Source organism: Camelus dromedarius, chromosome 31, assembly GCF_036321535.1.
Source record: "Camelus dromedarius isolate mCamDro1 chromosome 31, mCamDro1.pat, whole genome shotgun sequence".
NCBI lineage: Eukaryota > Metazoa > Chordata > Mammalia > Artiodactyla > Camelidae > Camelus > Camelus dromedarius.
The window spans coordinates 11,192,852-11,215,745 of NC_087466.1; the positions used below are offsets into that span (position 1 = coordinate 11,192,852).

Consider the following 22,894-nt stretch of genomic DNA (forward strand, 5'->3'; position numbering starts at 1 on the left):
CTGTGCTCTAACAGCCACCGCTTACACTAGCCCTTAACAGGAGACCTTTCTCAGGGGCAGGGAGTGAACCCCCCCTCACCTCTCCCCTAGTCACAGTCTCATGCAGGAACCCTGAGAAAAAATGGATGGCAATTTCTACACCCTCACTGCCCAATCCCCGGAAGCCCAGGGCTCCATGCACACAGTGGAGAAGCACTGCCCTGCCTCCCCGCACTTCTCTGTCCATGAATGGAGGGATGGCAGCCCTGAAGGTAAAGAGGAGGAAATAGCTCACTTGTCTTGAGCACCACGTGCCAGGACCGGTATCGGGGCTTCATGGGCACCATCTGCCTTCACCCTGTGAGCGAGGGACCGGTCATCATTCCTGTTCTACGTATGAGGAGACTGGGGCACAGGGCAGGGCTAGGGGAGCTGAATGGCCAGCGCTAAGAGCTGGTGCTCTGGACGGCTGTTCCCTGGCTTCCCTCCGAGCCAGTGGGGGCCCCCGGAGGTGTCCGCCCTGCTGAAGAGCGTCAAGGCCGTGGGCTGGCTGCTTGTGTGTGTGGGGGGGTGCTGCCCCTGCCGTCACGATGGGAGGCAAGGGAAAGCCTGCCAGCCGAGAAGAAAGAGGAGCAGATGTCTGGACAAACGTGGCCACGTGTCAACAAAGCAGGCACTTGAGTTTAGGCGCTGAGACAAAGGTGGCTGGCAGGCTCCCTGAGGTCCCGGGGCATCCTCTCTGCCTGTGCGTGTTCCCAGGGCCCACAAAGGCCGCAGCTGTGTCCCTGAGATGTCACCTTCAGCTCGCCCACACCAACTTGCTGAAAGCCAATGAGTGTGATTCCAACAAACACTACTTTTCTGAAGATGCTCCGCCAGAGGCGGAGGGGATCCCAAGATTAGTGAGACCTGTGCACTGCCCTACTGTACCCTCGAGGGAGGACAGGCCGAGGTGGGAGGCTGCCCATGGCACAGGCTGACAGAGGGAGCCCACGACGACAGTGCCACGGACACAGCCGGAACCCCAGCCACACAGCCTCTGCCCCTCGTCTGCTGCTGGGGAGGGCGAGGACCCAGGACCCACTGCACTGAGCCCAGACCCAGGGAGGCTGCCCTGCTTCAAAAAGAAAAGGTGTTCTCTGTCTCCAAGGAGGCTGGAGGAGTTCTGCACATGTGCTTACACACAGCAGTACCTGCCTGGGCTGACCTCACCCGAAACCGGTTTAAAACAGAAGTCCCAGGCGCCAGCGCGAAGAAGGGGGGAAGAGGTGCCCCCACGGGTTCACACTGGGGTGCCCTGCGGCTCCTTTCCGAGTGCTGCCCCTGGGTTCCCCTCCACACTCTGCACAGCATTGCTCACATCTTCTGTCTGACCTGGAACAGCCTGGGACACAGAACTGCTCCTTCCTCCAAACACAAAACCCAGGGTCTTTCCCTCCAAGGATGTTGTACAAATTAGCAGGGCTGAGGGGGAGCAAAAAAGAGAAAACCTGCATGGTGTGGGGACATGCCCACATCTGTTAGGAGGCCTTGCTGCTTCGCCTACAAAGGGCCCAGGAGAGGCCGGGCGGGAGGGGCCCTGGACTCACCTTTGCGTCCTGCTTGGTGAGAAAGTCGACGAAGCCGAACCCTCTGTGTGTGCCTGTCCCGGTCATCTTCTTTGGCAAGCGGACGGTCTTCAGCTCCCCGAAGGTGCTAGGAATAGAAACACGGGGTTTTAGAACCGAGGCCTGCAGAGGGGGTGGGGGCGGGGCAGGACTGAGTCTCACACGCTAATTCCTTCCCATTAGAAGGGAGGCGTGCCCGCAGGTGCACGGGTGTACGTGTACCCGCACACACTTGTGTCAGCATCAGCTCCCCACTGACCAGCATGAGGGGCCTTCTCCCTCCAGGCCCCGACCATCACCCTGGGCAGGAAAGCAACCATCAGACTGGTCCTCCCCTTGCCCCGAGTGTGTGTGTGTGTGTGTGTAAACATGTGGTGGTGGGGGGTAATCCAGCCTCGTGCACCCTTGGCCAGGCTGGGGAGGCACCGGCCAGGGCTACAGACGGGGTCAGCATGGTCCCCTGACCCGAATCCACCTCCGCGGCGGCGCTGAGTGAGCAGGATGAGTCCCTTCGCCCAGATCCTGGACATGAGACGCTTCTGCAGCGGTTGGTGCTTGAGTGACACACAGCTACTCTGTCTAAACCCCACTTCTCCCGCCCCTGGGTTTTGATATCTGCTAAGCCAAAGCCGGGCAAAGCTCTGGAGGAGAAAATGGCTTGGCCACCCCCCTGACAGGGATCAAACAGGTAAACACAGCCTCGGACCATCCTCCGAGTACCCCCTCCATTCTCCTCCCAGATAAACCTTTGAGAAATTCCTGGACAAAAGGATCGGTCCTCCCTTGTTTTCCCGTCTCACTCCCCCACCCCAACCCCATCCTCAGGTCCATTTATCAAATATATACGCACAAATTGCTGCCAATAAATATTTAATGTGCATGGCATCTGAAGAGAGGTATTATTTTATTTGAAAATCGACACACACTCGCGGGCGCCTGGGCACACGCACCGACATGCGACAGTCCAGGATGCCTCAGGGCCAGAGACCGACTGGGCGAAAAACACAGGAAAGGCCGTAGGCTCTCGTGAAATGATCTAAGCTAAATCCGAGGAGTTAACCCGCAGCCCTGCCGGCATGACCAGGCATCCGCTAGCCCAATTTCTGAAGGCAGGACGGTGTGTAAATGCAGCATTATGAAGCCTCAAAATGAATCTGCACGTCTTCGTGGCGCTTGGCCCGGCAGCTCCACTCCCCCTCCTGGCGCCTCTCTGAGCAGGCGACAGAAACTGGGCTGCTGGCGACAAGGCCAGCCTACCGGGGAGGGGCGGGGCTGGAGAGGCCGGGCAGGGGAGCCCCGTGGGTCTTCCCAGCCCCTGGCTGAGGCTCGTGGCCGCCTTGGAGGGGCCGGGAGGCTGGGCAGGTGCAGACAAGCAGGAAGGTGAGGCGGAGAGCCCAGCGGAGTTAGGCCCACAAACGCTGCTTTATTCTGCCACCTAAAGGCAAACGCGTCCCACGACAGACACACTGCCTATTTCTCCATCAAAGCCCCCGTACCTCTGCCAGGGATGGCCTTGGACACGGGTGGCAGGGGATGGACACATTTTCTTGTCGGTTCCTTTGGATAATTATAAATGCTCCTGGGGGAGGAGGGTACAGCTCAGTGGTAGAGCACGTGCTTAGCATGCTCTAAGGTCCTGGGTTCAATCCCAGTACGTCCATTAAAACAGACAAATAAATAAACTTAAATAAAATAACCCCTCCAAAAAAATCATTTAAAAATGTACATACAAATGGTCCTTTGGCTCCAAGTTCTTCAAGTTCTTCAGAGAGTCACAGGGACCACAGAGACGGTGCATTTGATGGATTAAGAACCAGTCTGAGAAGGCTGAAGGGCACAGGGAGGCCTCAGAGAGCACCCGCTGTGCGTTTGGGTCATGCTGGGTGCTGGACAGACACGGCCACAGGCAACCTATGATGTGCCGGTCCCTCTACCCGGTTCTCCACCCCACCCCAGCCTCTGGGCTCTTTTGGGCCTCGGCTTCAGCGTCGCTTGCCCTGAGCAGCTTTGGCCGATCTGCCCTAGGCTGGCCTGGATGCCCCCTCCACGGGCAGGCGGCACCCTCTGTGTGCTCCTCAGCCAGAAGCGCTGCGGTGTAGACGCCTGGGTGACTCACTGCCTTCCCCTGGGGCTGGAACTCAGCTCTGCGAGAGCGGAAACCATATCCACAGTGCTCATCACGGGATCTGCAGCAAGGTGCCCTGGCCTGAAGGCACTTGGGGATGAACGGAGGACAGAGCCCTGGAAGGGGAGCATGACTCCTGGGACATCACACCTACACTCACAGGGTTGTGATGGGGAGTCCATGAAACAGGCCATGAGGTACGTATGAATAGCACAAATGTTAAATATTATTAGTCCCACTGCCCCCATTTTACAGATGAAGAAACTGAGGCTCCAGGAGGCAGTGGCTCTTGCGAGTAAGCGGCAGGGCTAGAATGTGAACCTGGGAGCACCTGATGTTAAGCTGGAGCTCTCTCCACTGCACAGTGTTTCGCCCCCTTCAGTTATGGCCACTTTCAGGAGTGGGGTCTCTTTCTGAGGCTTGGTCTCGTTTGACGTGAAGCAGGAAGGCCACGTACGGGAGTGAAAAGGATTGCCCTGTGCAGACTCCAAGGGGTGCAATGACTTGCCCAAGATCCCAGGGCAATGGGGGCAGACTGGGTCCTAGTTCCTTCTACCTGCTGCACTGTATGCATCCCCCCTGCTTCTGCACATAGGGGCTGCAACCTCCTGTCCCTTGATGGTCTCAGTGACCCCTGCCCAGATTTCTTCTTAGCTCTGCCTCATTTCTGGTGAGCTTGCCTGTGTGTGTGTGTGTGTGTGTGTGTGTGTGTGTGTGTGTGTGTGTGTGTGTGTGTGTGTGAGAGAGAGAGAGGGAGAGAGACTGGTGAGGTTAATTCCTCCCTCTCCGCAGCACACTGTGAGCTGTGGATGCTCTATGCATGGTAAGCAGCTCAGGGTCCGGAGAAAGGCAAGGAAAATAATTAAAAGGTGGAGAAAAAAGCTGATGAGGAGAAGCTGAAGGAACCATGCTTATGTGGCCTGGAGAAGTGGCATTTGAGAGCTCGGTGGGGAAAACAGTGATGGAGGGGCTCCCTGCATCCCACAAGGGAGTGAGGGTGGGGACCAGGGAGCTGGGGTCCTGTCCCAGGTCGCGTCGGGGGCGGGGATGAGGGGGAGGCCACAGCCCCTGTCTGGGGTTTCCAGACAGACATCAGCATGGCAAAGGGAATCCTGTGTCCAAAGACCCTGGGAGCTTAAAAAAAAATCCCACAATTCTTCAGGGATCAAGGAAATGGTTCTGGGGAGCACGTTTGTCCCTTCCTTCTGAGAACAGGATGAGAGAGAGTGAGGGCTACAGAGCAGCTGGAAGATTAGGGTTAGATCTTAGGAGGAACTTCCCGATGCCCATGAAGCCCTGGAATGAATGGCTAGAGCTTGAAGACACAGTCATTGCTGCTGTCACCCCAGCGACCAATGACGGAGTGCCTGTGACGTGCCAGGCCTTTAAATATACTCCATCCAGGTACGACAGTCGTGGAGTAAGAGTCCCACCGCCACCTGTTTCTACAGATGAGAAGAACCAAGGGCCGGAGAGGCCAAGTGACCTGCCCAAGTCCCGCAGCCCGGGACTGGAAACCCAGGTGAGTGTTCCCTCCCGGCTCCAGAATGATGCTGGGGAAGTGGAGGGATCCGGTCGCCTGTGTGTAACTGTGTGGGATTAAAATAAAGCCAACACTAATGATCTCAGAGAGATATCGAGAGAGAATTAAAATGGGGAAAAAAAAAAAAAGGTTAGAGGGAGAAAATCGATGAAGTACCTTTAGCTTCTTGGAGATAAGAGATATATAAATACGAGCCATTACTAAGGTTCTTATCTGACAGCCAAGTCCACGGAGCCATTTTTAAGGGTGGCTTTTGCGGGACGTTCTATGTGAACTGTGTCTCCCGGGAGTGGCGGCCTGGGTGAGGCTGGGCAGGGCCACCAGGGGCCAGGGAAGGAGGATGATGACAGGGGGCACCCAGGAACTGTCCCCCCCACGGGCCCAGACTCCGGCGCTCGGGGAAGGAGACGCGGATGCTCCCCACTGTGTAGATAATAGAAACCACAAAATAGCAATTACTGTATCAGAAGCTGTGAATAAAGAGGACATACCGGGCTTTTAAACATGGCCCTCCTTCCCTCCCCCACCACGCTCACACTTCAGTAACAAACTCACACCTCACTTTTCCAATTATTTCATTCACCTCGGGTTCACCAATTACTCCCCGACGCCGCAGCCCCACCCGCTCCGCCACGCCGGGAGCGCGTGACTGGTGGGGATTTGCGGGTTTTCGACAACGGGAGTTCGTTGTCACGTTTCTAATTTCTTTCGAGGTGTAGTGGGGGTGGGAGGAGCGCCGAGGTGTGGAGCAAGGCAAGCCAATTACGCCCGGGCCCCATAAACAAGTCCAGGCATGCAAATCGTGTTTGCACACAGGCCCGAACGCAGACACAGTGTGTGTTTGCGTGTGTCCTGGGTGCGTGCATGCGGGATTTCCTCCCCCTGACCGGACCTGCAGCAGCCTTGGATGGCAGCTGCTGGGGGGAAAGCGGGGGGTTTGGCTCTGCTACTGAGACGGGATGAATCGGCCTCCCTCCTCCTGGATTGAAATGATGGGATGGAGGGAAGGAGGTGAGGGGAGACGGAGAGAGCCCTCCAGAGATGCTGAACCTGATGATTTTGCGGCTGCTCTGATGCCTGCGTTTGGGGGCTTAAAAGGCAGGCTGTGAGGCTGGCCTAACCTGCCAGCCTGCACTCGGACACCAAGTGGGGGCTGGGCACACCCCAAGGAACCTAGCCCCCTCTGCTCCCTGGACACAAGTCCTTATCGTGCTCCCATCTGCTCTGAGAGTCCCAGCAGAAGTGCTGAGTCACGTGGGGAAGTCTGTTGGCGTGACTTCCTCCCACCTGCGCTCAAGGCATTGCTGTGAGGGAAAAAAAAATCATCTGCCACCCAAGGGACCCTGAATTGGAACAACAGTGTGGTCTGAACAAGAACAAGATGAAGGGGTGGTTTTGTGATAAGAATAAACCGCAGGTTTCTTTCTGTTCCTTCCAGAGCAAGAAAAAAGGGCTAAATCTCTTGGCATTAAAAAGCCTTTCCAATGTACCACCAGCACCACCACCAGCTTTCTAACTCACACACACCCATCTCCGTCCATTCCCAGAACTTCTCCAGGGTCAGGTGCCCCGCAGTGCGCAAGCACCCACTGTGCCTGATCTCTCAGGTCTTATGAATGAGGCACCGCTAGTCCCATTTTACAGATGGAGAAAACTGAGGCTCAAAGAGGTTGTGTGACTTCTCCAAGGTCACCCGCTGAGTCGTTGCCTATGACAGGGGTGAAGTGACTTGTCCACGGTCCCACAGGTGGTACCGAGCCAAGCAGGACTCCAAGTGGGCAGCTTGTCCTTGAACTTGTGCTTCTGCTCACTGGGAGTTTATGTGGTCTGTCTTGTCTATGAATGACTGGCCAAAGGGCTCTGTGTGCAAGGTGCCAGATGAGAGGCCATGGTGGCTCGGACATGAGCTTTGTCCTTGGGGACCCTTGCCTGGTGGGGAAGAGCTGTTGGCAGGCAGTGAGCCCCTTGCTGGCCCACAAACAAAAGAGGACTCTGGGATAAACCCCTCCCCGACTGCTCAGGGCCTACAGCTCAGGGCTTCTGATCCCTGCTCTCTGCTCCCAATTCCGGGCCCACCATCCTAGAGAAGAGGCCACCTGTGAACTCATGCAGTAGCTCCCACTGGGTGAATGAACGCGGCAGGTTGGCAGCTGCTTTGCTCCGTGTCCCATCTTATGTCCCCCATCTTTCTTGAGTCACTGAGGGCCCCAGAGAAGCAAGGTGGAGGGACAGACAGGCCGAGTGGACACCTAGAGACAAACCCACCCCTCCATCTAGTTTCTGCAGCAACAGGACCCATCATCCAAACCTCCCACTTCTGGAACCTTGCTCAGGGCTGCTGCGTCCAGTCCTCCAGCCTCACAAATGGGGAAACGGAGGCTAATGCAACCGCACTGGCTTTCCTCGGGCTCCTGAAGCCACCAATCGTAGACCTGCCTCCAGACCTCTGACCATAACCCCGAACTCTCCTTGCCGAGCTGTTCCCGAGATCGACCCTCTTGTCATTCAACCTCAGCTCAAACGCCACCTTCTCAAAGAGGCCTTCCACGGCCACCCTGTTGAATGCTGCTCCTCCAGGCCACCGGCCGCTCTCTGTCACATCTGAGAGCTGTCTGGAATGGCTTGTTCACTTATTTCTCTTTCCTTCCCTGTTGTAGGAACAGAAGGACGGCCGGGTTTCCTCTTGCGGTGTCTGCAGCACCCAGGCCTGTGCCCGGCCTGCAGGGAACGCTGTGGACACTCAGGGAAACGCTCATGCACACGACACTGATCTTCCCTGAGCTGGGGCCCCAGCCTTCACCCGAATCACTTCACACGATGCGCGTTACTGGGGCAACACCATCATGTCTGGGGGTGGAACACCCAGGGCTCCCATCCTCCGGCCACTCTTCCACATTCTGCAACCACAGGTTATTATGAGGAGTGTCTGGCTTAGGGATCAGTGCTCCTTCCAAAGTACCCACGGGATTCCTGCAACTGCAGGGAAAGGGGGCCGACTGGACTACTAACCAGAGGACTCGTGCTGAGGCAAGGGGGCTCAGAATCCTGCCCTGATGGGTGGGACAGAAAAGAGGTCTTTCCCCGTAGACAACCCCAGCCGAGGCGCAGACAGGAGCAGGGCGGCTCAGAGGGGCTCCACCGGCAGCGACCACTCCCCCAGGAGGTTATGCACGTGAGTGTGTGTCCACCCTGGGTGGCACCCCTGCTCCACCTGGGGTGGGGCTGGGGTGGGGGCAATGGCTTTGGGAGCCCTTCCATGGGGGCGTATTTAAGCTCAGAGTTTCTTCCTCTTTTGTTCTCCCTCGGTCTCCTTAAAGAGTACCTTTTAGATTGAACTTTTCCAATTACTCACCACTCATCACGGTGAGAGCCGGATGTGGAAAGGTCACCTTATCCCCATCAGCTCTACTCTTTCTGTTTCTGCGTCTTGGAGGCTGAAGAATGGCCTGGTTTCCAGGAAAGGGAGAAAGGAGGTGCGGGGGACAGTGCTTAGCTTTTCTCAACAGCTGCTCATGGGGCCCTTTCCAGGCAAGCATGACCCTCGCGTTTTCTAGATGAGGGATGAGAAGTTAAATGGTATCCCTGAGTCAGAGTTGGGGCCCGCGTTCCAGGCAGAGCCCAGACTCCCCTGAGAGGCTCTGGCAGAGGGGACCCGGCCCTGGAAGATGCAGTGAGCTCGGCTGAGTTGTTTCCAGGCTGGATTGATAATCAAGAGAGGGAGGGAGAGAGAGAGAGAGAGGAGGAAGGTGTGTGAAACAGCCTGAGATGTGCCACAGCCAGGACAATGGAAGGGGCAGGATGCTGGCCCCCAAGTCAAAGACCCCAGATGCAAGGGTGGCAAGAGAGCTGGGGACCAATGGGCAGAAGTGCCCCAGTGCAGGGTAACCTCTGGACCAGCAGCATCAGTGTCACCCGGGAGCTTGTCAGAAACGCGAGGTCTCGGCCCACCCCCCTCTTTCTGAATCGGAAGTGTTGGGAGTCTAGTTTTGACAGTGAGGGACCAGGTCACAGCATCGCTGAAAGAAATGAGTTTGGGATCAGATGTGGGTTCAGATCCAGCCCTGCACCTGACGTTGCCTTCCTGAGGCTCGGTTTTGGCACCTGTAAAATGGGAATAATCACCCCCACTGTGCAAGGCTGTTGCCCCCACGGTTCCTGACATGTACTAAGAGTGACGAAAGGGAAGCTGTTGTCAGTCATGCCCTGGTCCACTCCACAGATCTGTCCTAGCGCCAAGCGAGTGGGACCTCCCAAGCCCTTACGATGTTTCAGGTTGAAGCTGAGAAGGAGCAGGCTGGGCTGGTCAGGCCCCTCCTGGGGCACCCCAGGGGTTTCCAGAAAAGAGATGCGGTAAGAGGGCCAGGTGTGACCTTGTGATTCTCCAAGCCCTGGAAAAAGACACGCTTCTCCACCGTAAGCACATGTCCTACTAGTGTCACAAGATAATCAGAAGAAACTGTCCCCAAGGAGGCGTCCCTCAGCCAGACCCAGGCCCCTCCGTCCTCCCTTGAGCGAGCAAGCCCACTGGAACGGCCCGTGTTCCCTCCTCCCTTTAGAAAGAGAGGATCTAGACGCAACCTCTGGCCTGGGGCGCACACTCCGGCCAGTTCCACGCCTCTGCTGGGGTGAGTTAATGGCATACACGGTGGACGCGCTCCCCTACTTTCTCCCCCTCTGGTCTTCCGCTGCCTCAAGTACAGCTAATCCCATTACAAGAAAATAAAGTGGATAATTCAGACTAATGAAATCGTTACAAGAATGTGGCCAGCCAGAGGTGGACATTCAGAGCCAACTGAACACCCTTCGGTGCCGTTATCCTCGGCACAGGAAACGAGTGAGAGGGAGGCAAAAAATTAAAAAGAAAAAAAACTCCCTCGAACCCAGCCTCCTTCTTGTGGGCTTAAGTCTGATTAAACAATTAATCTGCCACATAGCTTGCTTATTACAGTTATCTCCGTTGGGCCCCATATCGCCACAGTCACTCCAGAAACTCGAAAGGAGGTGGAGAGAATCCAGGAAGTTAAACTTGTCTACGGCTTGATGCCTCGTGCTCAGCCCACCCCGGCTGCTGCCCCGAGAAGGACCGCTGCTGGGCCCCCACATCACCACCAAATTCAGAATCCTCTGATACTGGATTAGATGGTATGTCCCTGGGGTCTCTATGAGGCAGGAGAAGGTGGGGGGAGCTCCCATGCAAAACAGGGCAGGCAGCTGGACCCCTGTCTCAAGGTGGGCGCAGGGGGCTGAGCAGGGAGATGCCCCTGGCTACTGGCCCACATCCCTTACGCTGCCCACGGCCAAGTCACGGCCAGGCCTCCGGAGGCCAAATTAAGGGTGGTCACTCCACTTCTCAGCACCTGCCACCCTCAGTGCCCACCCCCTCCGCCACAGCTACACACACGCAAAGGGCCCTCTCAACGTCTTTTCTTTTGAATCCACTTCAAAGCTCGGAACCTTAACAAGGACTGCAGGTCATGAATCCAGGTTATCTCTGGTCGATTCCCACCAGCCCTGCACCACTCTCCCAAACGAACCATGGCCTGTTCTAACGTCTCCAGCTAAGGGCACAAGCCTTCCAATGATCTCAGTGGTCCTCACTAGGGAACGTGGTGGGCAGGTGGACGAGAAGGAGGAGGACGTGAAGGGAAAGGAGAAGCAAGATCTGTAAGGTTTTGAAGGGATCTTAAGAGGCACATGGGGAGAGGTAGAAAGTTCAAGTCGCCGGGGGGATTAGAAACTCTCCATCGATGGTCCCCCCAGTATGAGTGCCAAGCAGCAGCCCACAGCCACCAACACTGCCTTCCACTTACTGATTCATTAAGAGGAGGGCATCCTGGGGAGACAGGAGATTGACCAGAGAGCAGCTCGGGGCTGTGGGGTGCACTATCACGCATGCCTGGATCACGCGGGCTGGGCCCCGCCTCCTCTGATCTCTCTGGGGCAGCACAACATGGCACTTCAACATTCCCCTCTGCTGTCCCAACAGTATCTCTAGGAAAAGGGTAGGATGGTGGCAGGAGTTCCCCGCACAGATACAGTTAGCCAGAGCATGAATGGGATGTGAGCTCATGCCACCACATAGGGGCTGAGGACAGGGACCTGGGGAGCAGGGGGCTCATTACACAGCAAGTCACACACCGCCAACACCATGGGGCTCCCGCGGCCTGCACAAGGAGATGCTGCCGCGCATTCATGGAGAATCCAGAAGGAAGATAAGAGTGCCCCTGGCAAAAGGAATGACGCCAGGAAGCCCACTCGCTAAGCTTCTGCCTGTCACCTTTGGGCAAGCCCTTGACCCCGCCCTCCTCCCACTGAAAGCCAGTTTGCTTTAACTTTTACAAACTTGTATATCTAATTTCATGTCCCAGAGCAGATGAGAAGGGCAAAGGGGTTAACAGGGGCAGCCTCCTAAAAGGCCTGGAGAAGTGACGAGTGATGGCCAGGGATTAGACCAGGGGCACACATGCTTCCCCTCTGATGGTCACGTAGCAAGTATGTTTGACTTTGCAGTGGCTCAGCTATCCTTCTGCAGCGTCAAAGCAGCCGCAGACAACATGGGAAAAAACAGACATGGCCGTGTGCCAATGAAACTTCGTCTACAAACACAGGGGGCTGGCGGGTGAGCCGTAGTTTGCTGACCCCTGCATGAGTCCAAACCCCCAAAACTTGGTATTAAAATAGCTGGTCAAGCACAGCGGCCCGGGGCTGTGAGGCGCAGAGGCAAACAGCAGACGCACCTACGGGACTCCCTCCGCTCGGCTCCCTGGAACGTGGCCTGGGCTCAACATCCTTTCTGGTAGGAAAAGCACTGTGCGTTGTGGAAAGACTTCCACAGCATGGTCAGCGTTTTCAAGGAACTGATGCTTAAAGTCCTAAGGTGACAAAGTCACCTCCTGGGGAAACCCCTGAGTCCTCAGCAGTAGGGGAAGCAAGGCCTTGTACGGGTGACAGCTGAGACACCGCACGTCTGCAGTGGTGAGTGCCGGGCCTCACGGAGCATCGCGGAAAAGAATGCCAGGATGGAGGATGCCGCCTGGAAGGCCTCCTGCCCGGCCCCCCTACCTGCATCCGCCTTGCATCCATCACCTGTTTCATTCCTCTTCCTGGATGTCATTGACTTTACATCCTATTTTCTGCTTTTTTCTCTATTTGCTAAGTCCCTGCTGGACTACTGAGTGGCCAGCACCCAGGACAGGGCCAGCAGTGCCTGGCCTGCAGCACGTGCTCAGCACAAACCATGTGTGGTCCCTCTTATGACCCGGTCCTCAATACCAGAAACAGGAGACAGAGTGAGGAGAGGGCCGGTCTCTGCTGAGCCCCGACGCCTTGCCGGAGGCTCTCAATGCTGAGAGCAAGGCCCGGGATGGCCGCGCTCCCAGGGTGTACGTGACACCGAGGGGAGTTCTGTCCCAGATCCCAGGGCTTACGTCCAGGGCTGACTGCGGAGTTTCCCGACTTCCTCCTTTGCCATGCCATGTCCCTACTCTGTGCAGAATAACCCACTTCTGCCCCGAACCCACTCCTTGGGTTCTTGTGAGAGCCCGCCAGCTGCTGGGAAGCCATTAGGCTAATAATGGAGGAAGCGGAAAAAGGGGCCAAGGAGAGATCTGGAAGGCAGCTTCTAAAGAGCATGGCATTCTAGAGGCTTCCGACACCTGCTGTTAGGAGGAACACTCCAGACCCCCCCGCCTGCCCCCTACAGTATTAAAGCTCTCCATCCCCTTGGCAAGAGTCCCAAGCATCCATCTAGCCCTACTCAGGCTGGGAAGAGGCAGAGAGCGTGGTCACCGTGTCTCTCGGGGAGGCCCCAGACCGACAAGTCACAGCTGGGAGGGGACCACACTTCTGGTCCAGTGGGGTTCAGACCGGGGTGTGCTTCCGATAACCGAGCAGTCTCAAGATCCGAGCCTCCACAGAAAGGCAGCCTGTCGTCACCAAGAGACGACAGCCGACACACCGCTGCAGAAGGCCTGAGAGGCGAATCCACAGTGCGGGCTGGCCAGGGGCCTGCCGGGGGACCGGGAGCGGAGGACGGTGATTCATGCTGGCGAGCCTGCCGGTGCCGAGAGGGAGGGAGACACTCACCCCGGCTGGGACAAATATGATTTTTTAAAGCCTGGGAAAGAAAACACAATAAAACAACCCGAGCTCAGGCTGGCTGGTGGGTTTCAAGATTCAGGGAGAGGAGGAAATGGATTTGTGAGGGTGAACCATTTGTTTGGGGCCAGAGACCAACGTGGAGCTTGATTCAGTTACAGAAGGGAAGAGGGAGTTTAGAATCTGCTGGTCCGTCAGAAGCCGAGAGCCAAAGGCCTCTGACTTGGGCTGCGTGTGGCCTGGAATCTGCAACAGAGAGAAGTGGGTTCTGGGGGGCTGGTTCTGGTGGCCACAGGAGGCGGAGAAGGGGTGAGTCTGAACTGCGTGGCTGTGAGAGCCAGGATGGGTGCCCCCGTGGGGTTTATCTTGGTGTGTGTAGGTGGGGAGGGGTCTTTCCATGATAAGAAACCCAACTGGGGTCAGGCAGTACTTGGGGTGTAAGAACATCCAATAGCCCTAGGCAGAGGTGCAGAGAAAGAGGAAAAAAACCAGCAGTCAGGAGGGAAAGGTCCCTTCCGCAACAAGCACTGTTTATCTCACAAGCGAGTTAAAGAGCAACATTTGCAAAGTTCGAGAGGAAGGAAGAGGAAATTATCCTGTCTCCGGCAACGCACAAAGCCCTAGACGTGCTTTATCTCCAGGCTCCCTCTCGGTGCACAGGAGAGGGGCTGTGTGCGTGAGTCTCAGCTGTGCCTCCCCGTCCTCGCCTCCCTCCTCCTCCTCCTCCGTTCCATTTGGAAGCCGAGGAAGTGTGGCCACAGCTTCTTCTGAGGCAGCAGGCCTGTGGTGACGCGCGCCTTGGGGTGGGTGTGCGGAATCACTGGCAGAGAAAAACAAGCAAAGGTTTTCACGCCCTCGTGGGGCAGGATGGGAGAGAATTAAAACCAGACTTGGTTTCTGTGGCTGGATTCAAGTCCCCTCAGTGAGACAGAAATTCTGGAAGGATCGGATGTGGTGTTTCCCACTCTGGTGGGGGGCTGTTCCTCCAAAGGCAAGGATGAGTCTGCACCCCGTTGTTTGGGGCGGCCCCCACTCAAACTGTGAGAGATTGGAAGTCTGGAGGCATCGGTCATGTAGGGTTTTGAGCACAAGCTTGGGGGTCATGCTGCCTTGCCCACTCTACCTCAGCTTGCTCATTTGTAAAGTGGGGATAATGGTCCCCCCACTCAACAGAGCTGCTGTAAGGATTAAAGGAGATATTATGTCTAAAGCATTTTGCAGAGCCGGGCCCTGCCGTGAGCACTCACGAAGAAGGAGAAGGAACAAAGGAAGGGGCCAAAGACAGAATGAATGAGGGGCGTCAAGGGGATGGAGCAAACCATGGCCTATGGGCCACATCTGGCCTGTGACCCGTTTGGGTCAATAAGGTTGCACAGGAACACAGCCCCACCCACGTGCTTACGCCTTGTCTGTGGCTGCTTCTCCGTGACACACAGCTGAGTATCTGCCCACAAAGCCGGCAGTGTTTACTCTCTGCCTCTGTATGAGGGCTCTCAGGAGAAACAGAACCCACAGGGAACATACAGACACACAGAAAGAGATTTACTTTGCGGGACTGGCCCACCCGATTATGGAGGCTGAGGAGTCCTGCGATCTGCTGTCTGCAAGCTGGGGGCCCGGGAGAGCTAGTACCAGTCCAAGTTCAAGGGCCTGAGAACTAGGGGAGCCGATGGTGTAAGTTCCAGGCCAAGGGGCTGAGAACCGAGGGGCCTCTGGTATAAGTTCTGGTCTGAGTTCCAAGGCCTGAGAACAATCAGGACGAATGTTTGCGAGCAGATGTCCATCAGCGCCCCAGCTCCAGCAGAGAGCAAGCTCACCCTTCCTCCACCTTTCTGTTCTCCGCGGAACTTCCCCGTGGAACCACACTGGGGGAGGGTCCTCTGCTTTACTCAGTTCACCAGTTCAAATGCTAATCTCCTCCAGAAACTGCCCTCACAGACACACCCAGAAAAGATGTTTTACCAGCTCTCTGGACACCTGGTGGCCCTGTCAGGTTGACATAAAATGAACCATCATGGGCTCTTTACAGAAGCCTGACAACCCCAGTTCCAGACCCATCTCCAGTCCACTCAGTCATCAGGCCACCACCCCCAGCGAGGCCCTCCTCCTTAGTCCTAGCACCCTGAAAACCAGGTGTCTCTACCTCCTGGCTCCTGAGTTAGTGTTTCCCTCGCTCAGGTATTTATAGGCAGACAGTGGTTTGCAATGCTTCACTTTACTGGGCTCTGCAGATACTGCATTTTTTTTAAAAGATACAAATTAAAGGTCTGCGGCAGCCCTGAGTCCATCAAGTCTATTGATGCCACCTCCCCAGCATCATTTGCTCACTTTGTGTCTCTGAGTCATATCTTAGTAATTCTCAAAATATTTCTAACTTTGTCATCATTATTATATTTGTCACCGTGACCTGTGACCGGTGATCTCTGCTGTGATGATTGTAATTGTTTTGGCATTTTTAAGCAATAAAGTGCCTTTTTTTTTTTTTACTGTAGGTACTGGGGACTGAACCCACGACCTCACGCATGCTGAGCACACCCTCTACCACTGACCTATTACTCCCCCTGCAACAAAACACTTTTTAACTAAGGCAAGTACATTGTTTTTTTCAGACATGAAGCTGTCGCACACTTAATAGACTACAGTATAGTGAAAACCCAACTTTTACGTGCACTGGGAAACCGAAAAAACTCGTGTGACTGTGATGGTGTTTACGGAGGTGGTCTGGAACTGAAGCTGCCGCATCTCTGAGGTCTGCCAGTGTTAGATCAGGGGGCGCTTATTAGAGGCCGCGAGAAAAATGCAAGTCAACTGGTTAATTAGAGAGCTTTGCAGGAAGTGTCATTAGGCTTCTCCACCGTGCCCTCCCAAGGTGTCATTTACCTGAAGGGGCCCTAATGAGAGACTGCTTCCTGGGAGCCTGCCTCGGCAGACGGCTGGACCTGGGATCACCACAGCAGCCCCCGGACCAGCTTTTCTCTGTAGGACTCAGAGAAGGGAGGACCTTCCTTATCGGTCTGTCACAGGAGTGACAGGACGCGGTGCTCAGAGGGACAGAGAGCGCCCCTTCCCCTGCTCCCCACCGTGCACTCACCCTCGCCTGACTAGCACCATGGACAGAGGCCTCCCAGGCAGGAGGCAGGCGGTCCAGGGTCACCCACAGCGGGAGGCAATATTAGGAAACCGCTCCCCTGCTCTGGCCCAGGGGCAGTGCTCAGCTAGAGGACACGGGAGCTCAGGCGGACTATTCTGGAAGGCGTTCTGTACAGTTCTCAGGAGTCTCCGTGGGACCAGGCCCTGGGGCTCGGAACAGTGGCCTCAGTAACAGCCCTGTGTATGACTGCTCTGTCCCTGACCTCCTCTCATTGCTCCCAGGGTCACCTGCCAATTCACTCTCTGTACCTACATCCTTCTCCAAGCTTCTGGCTTGGGGAGAACCAAATTAAGATACATTCTTGCCACTTATTATATACTTTTTAAGTAGCTTTTATACTATGTGCATGTTCCATAAAAAATAATCACATATATGTATAAATATAATATACAAGTATATTTATACATAATATATACTATAAGCATATATATAATTTACTTATGTGTATTTCTTAAAGGGGAGAAAGGAGACCCACTGATACCTCAAATATCAGCCCCTTCAACCATACCTGGATTGCTACTTCATTCCTGCCTCTTAAAGAGTTTAGCGGTAAGAAAATAATGTTCTCTCTTGATCCATGTATCCAAGAAGCCTAGGGGAACCACTTGCTTCCTTTATTCCCTAGGCTGCCAGGGAGCTCAGTCTAGGATTCCACTGTAAGAAGCCTCCAGAGGCCAAGGTTTTCTGGCCCCAGTACTGCCCTCACTTGCACATGACTCCTCCATCTGTCCCCTCAGATGTGCTACGGAGAGTATCACCCTGACTTCCTCGTGGGCAGGCTGGAGGGGAGCAGAGAGAGGGTTGGAGGATTTCTTCCCAGTGTCCTCTGGCTTTGGGGCCCCTTCTCTGGCAGCAAGTCTGCCCGCTATGGCAACAGCTCCCTAGGCAGCCCCTCCTCTGTGTTGGATCACACACAACCTGTCTCCCTGCCTTGTCACTCTGGACACAGGGGTCGTGATGAGACAGATAAAACACAGGATGCTCAGTTAAATATGAATTTCAGATAAAGAACAAATAATTGTTTGGGATAAGTATATCCCCAGTACTGCATGCTTTAAAAATACTTATACTTTACAAAGCCCATCTTTTTGAAAAAGAATTTTAAATCTGAAATTCACACAAAACTGAGCATCCTGTGTTTTCACTGGCTATGTCTGACGCCTGTGTGACAGACTTCTGCTGCTCATCTCTGCGTGCCTCCTCCCCCGTCCCCCACCGTTCCTTGTGGGCTCCAGAGTCCTGTCCACACCTGTAAAGATCCGTTCACTAGAGTATAAAGCGGCAGCATGAATTCCGTTTCCAGCTGGCTCCCTGACAAATACGAAGGCTCTTGTTCTGTGAGCCTCATCCAGGGAGGGTCCTCTTTCAAGTGGCTTCTAATTCTTTGGGTGAGCACGAAGCTGGAGCTGCCATGCCTGGTTAGACTCTGGGTCAGAGCCGCACTGACTCGGGGTGGGGGCACTCGGAGCTCTCCCACCTTGGTCTTTGCAACGTTAGGCTTTTTCGACATCTGAGTCTCAGGGCATAGTCACTCCTTCGGGGAAGCCTTCTCTGATCACCTGAGCTATGCTCACAACCCCGTTACTGTGACGAGTCAGCCCTGTGTGTGTCACTGCCTGGTGTCGCCTGTTTGCTGTCCATCTCCCCATGTGCACATCAGCTCTGCCAGGGTGAGGATCTCACTTGTCGTGGCCACCACTGTACCCTCCATGCACTCAGTAATTTGAGAAACGAATGAATGAGGGTAAAAATCAGAACTGCATAAAGAAAGGGACCTTCTCTTGCCTTCCCCATTTTCCTGAAAACACTGCTGTCATCAAATTTCACTTGGTCTGCAAACGCCCTTCAGTTTTTGGCCTGTTGACATGTCAGATGCCTACCTCACATCCCAGATGCCCCATCCCGCCCCATCCCAGCCTGGCTCCAGCCGGGGCACTGCTCTAATGGGTTTGTGGAGACAGGGGGGAGCTTTGGAACACTTACTGTCTTGGATTCCCCGCCCGGCCCTGATAATGACTTTTCTCGACCAAGTTTCTCGGTGGCTGCGGCCGCAGAAGAAAGTGAGAGAACGGAGGCAGGTAACAGTTGCCATGATACGGCCGTCGCAGTAATTTAGCCTCAGAGCTCTGGCTCCTTTGGAATAATTTAACGATCTGTCATGGGAAGGGACGAAGAAGGAAGGATGTTGTATGTGTGATGTCCCCACCTCCGAAAAATAATCGAAGTTCTTGTAGCCAGACAACGTCCCCAGTTGGAGAGATGGAAGGGTGAGAACATCTTCTATCAGGACCCAGGTGGGCACGCCTTACCCATCTGCCTTTGTGGTAGAGAGACAAGTGAATTAGAAAAACCAGAGGGACGTCTACTCCAAACGGTGCCTTCCTCCGGCCGTCAGTTCAGTTTCTGTTATAACCAGAGCCTGGAGGGTTCTTTTTTTTTTTTTTTTTTAAAGAGACTGTTTGTCAAAGCCTTTGAGTGGCTTCCCTGCTCTCTCAGGGGCCGGAGGCACAGGGAAAGAGGGAGCGGGGAACAGCACAGGACGGCAAGGTGCTGCCTTCTCTGTTAAGTCGCTGCTGGGCCATGGGTGCGGACAAGAAATGGAGCCACTGATGTGTCTCCTGTGACTTGAGAGAAGGTTGCTTCTAAAAGCTGGAGAAAACCCTTCGTTCCACCAACCACTGCTGCTTCCTCACGCCACCGACTCTTGAAATAACTGGGGACAGGAAATGTCTCTTTAGGGCGCCAATTACCCTGTTGGAGGGAGGCGACCCCTGCCCACACAGGGGATGCACACACCCTCCACCTGCCACAGCGTGCTCAGGATTGCACATTACTGACTGACTGTGCGCATGGCCAGCACCTGGGCTGCTGAAGCCCGGTCCTCTCGTTCCAAGACTTCTGCCATGAAACCTCCAGGTCCCAGCAGCAGGCAGGGTCCCAGTGGCCTCTGTTCTCTGGAAGTACAGCTTGGATCTCTCTGCGGACATGTTTTCCCCTCCCAGGGAAGAAGGCTCTGGAAGTTGGGGTGATGAGACACTGAATGGCAGTAATACAGGAGGAGACTCAGTGCTGGCACCTCCTGGCTTGGAGTGAAAAGAAAGAAAACCTTGCTCCTTTTGGGACAGACAGATTAACAGGCTGCCTGATTCTCTGTTTTAACTGGTTGCTTAGAGACATCGTGAACCTGGCCCGTGGGGCTCTGGAACTTTGAACAAGTCACTGACTGCACGTGTGAACTGGCCTGAAAGGTCGGGTCACCTCCTCAGGGGTTCATAGAAGGGCTTGGCAAACCATAAAACCTTATCCCAATTCACCATAATTCTGTGTTCCAGCAACATCCGTCCTCCTCCGAGGTAAAGAGCCAGTATATTTATTTGTAAAGTGCTCTAAGGTTATACTAAAAAGAGGTACAAGACAAAGCCTGCTTAGTACCAGGAGGAATGAGAGAAGACACTGGAGTTGGGATGGATTTTAAATGAAGAGTTCAAAGCAGAGGGAGAAGAGAGGACTCAGAGATTCACGAAAAGGGGAGCTGGACCAAGACCAGGGATGGCTCCAACACGTGGCTTGGGGGAACCTCAGCCCCCAGGACTTCCACCAGTCCCCACGCCACCCGCTCTCTAAGTAAAGACATGTGCTTCGTTACTGTGCGAGTGCAGCTCCCAGACAAGTCCCTGCAGGTACCCCGCTCCCCCGCTGGAGAAATTCTGGAGCCGCCACTGCTTCCAGACACTAGATTCTGACACCTGGCAGGTAAAGGTCAAGGACGCTGCTAAACATCCCACAATGCACAGGACAGCCCCTTCACAAAAAATTACCCAGCTCCAAACGTGCTAAAACCTGGCCCAGCAGCCGTGAGACCCCTGAGCACACCTGGCACCCAGATCTTGGTATCTAAATACCACCACCCACTGAAAAGAAAGAACTAGGGCTCCTTGGAGAAATGGCTGGTTCTGGGGCTGGAGTTGAGAAAATACAACATGAGTCTGGAATATCTTATAAGGACAGAAAATAAGGAAGTGCTAAAAAAAAAAAAAAAAGAAGATAGGGGCATGTCAAAAGGTTACAATCCAGCTTGAAGGGGTTCCTGTAAAGGACATTATTAGGACAATTATAGGACAAAATCTGAATAAAGTCTGTAGATTAGATAAGAAGACTGTATCTAAGTTAATTTCCTGATTTTGAGAACTGCACTGCAGTGATAAAAAGAATCTTGTGTTTGAAGACATACACCCTTAAATATTTAGGTGTTTAAAAATAATGCCAGGACCCAGAGGTTCAGTTTTAACTGGTCTGGGGGTGGGGCCAGGCTTCCCTACTTTTCAAAAGCCCCCAAGGTCATCTGCATGTGCAGCCAGACCTGTGGTCGGTCCCCCCAGCTTGCTCTCCACCCCGTCACCCGTCCAAGCTCATGCTGCTTTTTGTAAAAACTCAGTGCTTTAAAAACATTCCCTCTGAAGTGCCATTATGTAACCATTCTGTTTAATAATCCTGAAGAAGCCAACATCATATCACCCAGAGGGTATTTGATACCGCTTTGGGGCTGCTTTGAACATTTCAGCCCAAACCTAGTCTGCCTTTAAACCTGATCTTCTAAGTCCACGTCCTAGTGGCCGCTGACTCAGCTGACGGCTCCGCTTCCTGAAGAATGCTTTTCACGATTCATGTGGTTATAGGTTCTTGGCAGGTGCAACGATTTCCCTACATTCGTACGCTGTACTTTTTCAAAAGCCCTTTATGTTCATTCTCTAAAAAAAAAAACCCCACACACGAGGTGAGAGGATGGGTATCATTTCCTCCCACCTAACAGATGAGGAAACTGAGGCTCCGAGAGGACCAGTGATGAGCAGAGTGGTTAAGACTTTGGCCTCCGACAGGCCTGGGTTTGAACAGTCTCCCTCGCTTCCTGGCTGCAGGTGAGGGACGGCCCCTCTCTAAGCTGCATTTCTCTTCCTTATCTCCTGGGACTGCTCTGAAGACTAAGTATAAAAAGGGATGTGTGAGAACACACGGTGCCACTGGGCACAGGGTCATCACTAAAAACAAAATTAAAGGCAGAGCTTCTTAAGGGAAGGACACCTCCGCCCCCCCAACCCTTAGCAGGATCTATGGGAGCTGCTTTTGGGTGTCACAATGATGGGGGACATCACTGGCATTTACTAGGTGGCAGCTATACAGCTGAAATATCCCTCCAGCACAGGACAGCCACCCTCCCCATGCCAACAGCAGTCCTATTTAGAAAGACTGGGACCCTCTCAGCGCCTCTGCTGTTTCCTCTGCAAACAAGGCTTCTTCCCCTACAGTCCAGGGTTTCTCCACCCCTGCACCACTGACATCTTGGGCAGGATAACTGGTTGCTGTGGGGGCATCCTGTGCACTGTAGGATGTTGAACAGCATCCCTGGCTCCTACCCCCTGGATGCCACTAGCACCCTCCACGTGGTGACAACCAGAAATGACTCCAGATATTGCCAAGTGTCCCCTAACGGGCACAAATGGCCCTGGCTGAACACTACTGTTACAGATAAACAGGTGCATCCTAAGAATGTAGCTCTTCCCAGCTCTCTGGGTACCAACAGGCAATGGAAATCGGTAGGAACGAGCGAGGTGGGCGCACATCTGTGGTGCCCAAATCATCTTAGCCCCAGGTCTGACTGCAGCGGCAGAAACCCAAAGTGAGAGACCCCTGTTGTGGAAGTCTGAGTTGATTTGGGAATTTTTTTTTTTTGGGTAGGAAACAAAAATGACACATGGTCTCCCTTGTCTGGTACACAAAGATTACATTCTCCTGCAGTCACTATGCACTGGAGACTACCCACACGGGCCCTCAATTTAAGGCAGAAGTGTGCTTGCTTCCTGATCACCAAAACATCTGCTTTCTGGTGTCGCTGACATTTTTTTTTTTCATACTTAAAAAAAAAAGAAAAAGAGATGAGAGAAGAATGAATTTTAAACTGCTTAGGTAAAAGGCAGTGAATACAAAGCATTATTTATTCCCCTGCTTGGATGCACAGAGCTTAGAAAGAAACACGTGGAGCGACTGATATTATGGAGAGAGAAGATCCTTCGAGGAAGGGAGAACACACGCATCCCTCTGCACTTCAGTCGAGCAGAGGGGGGAAGAGAAAAGCAACCATAATTGATCAGAGAGCCGGGCTCCCCGGCTCCCAGGCTCCCGGCTCTGGGGCTGCATCCACCCTGGCTTTGTGGGCTGGCAGCTGGGAGCTGGGGAGTGGTAACCTCGTTAATTCAATAAATGAACTCTGACAAACCTAAATGGTTGTTTTTGGATGGATCTGCTCTCATCCCCCTCCCTCGCCGCCCAAACCCTCAAATAAAATAAACAAAACAGGAGACACAGTCTGAGCCTTTTACGGCTGCCTTCTCTAGTGG

General features: G+C 54.1%; 1 protein-coding gene across 4 annotated transcripts in view; it reads right to left on the reverse strand.

Annotated features, from left to right (window-relative positions):
* The window catches only part of RBM19 (RNA binding motif protein 19), a 132,083-nt gene that overhangs the window by 53,772 nt on the left and 55,417 nt on the right, over nt 1-22,894 (reverse strand). For all 4 annotated transcript variants that reach the window (XM_031442856.2, XM_031442852.2, XM_031442854.2 and 1 more), the window contains exon 22: nt 1,569-1,674. In XM_031442856.2, coding sequence (XP_031298716.2) covers nt 1,569-1,674 — 106 coding nt within the window. The remainder of the gene's footprint in view (nt 1-1,568; nt 1,675-22,894) is intronic.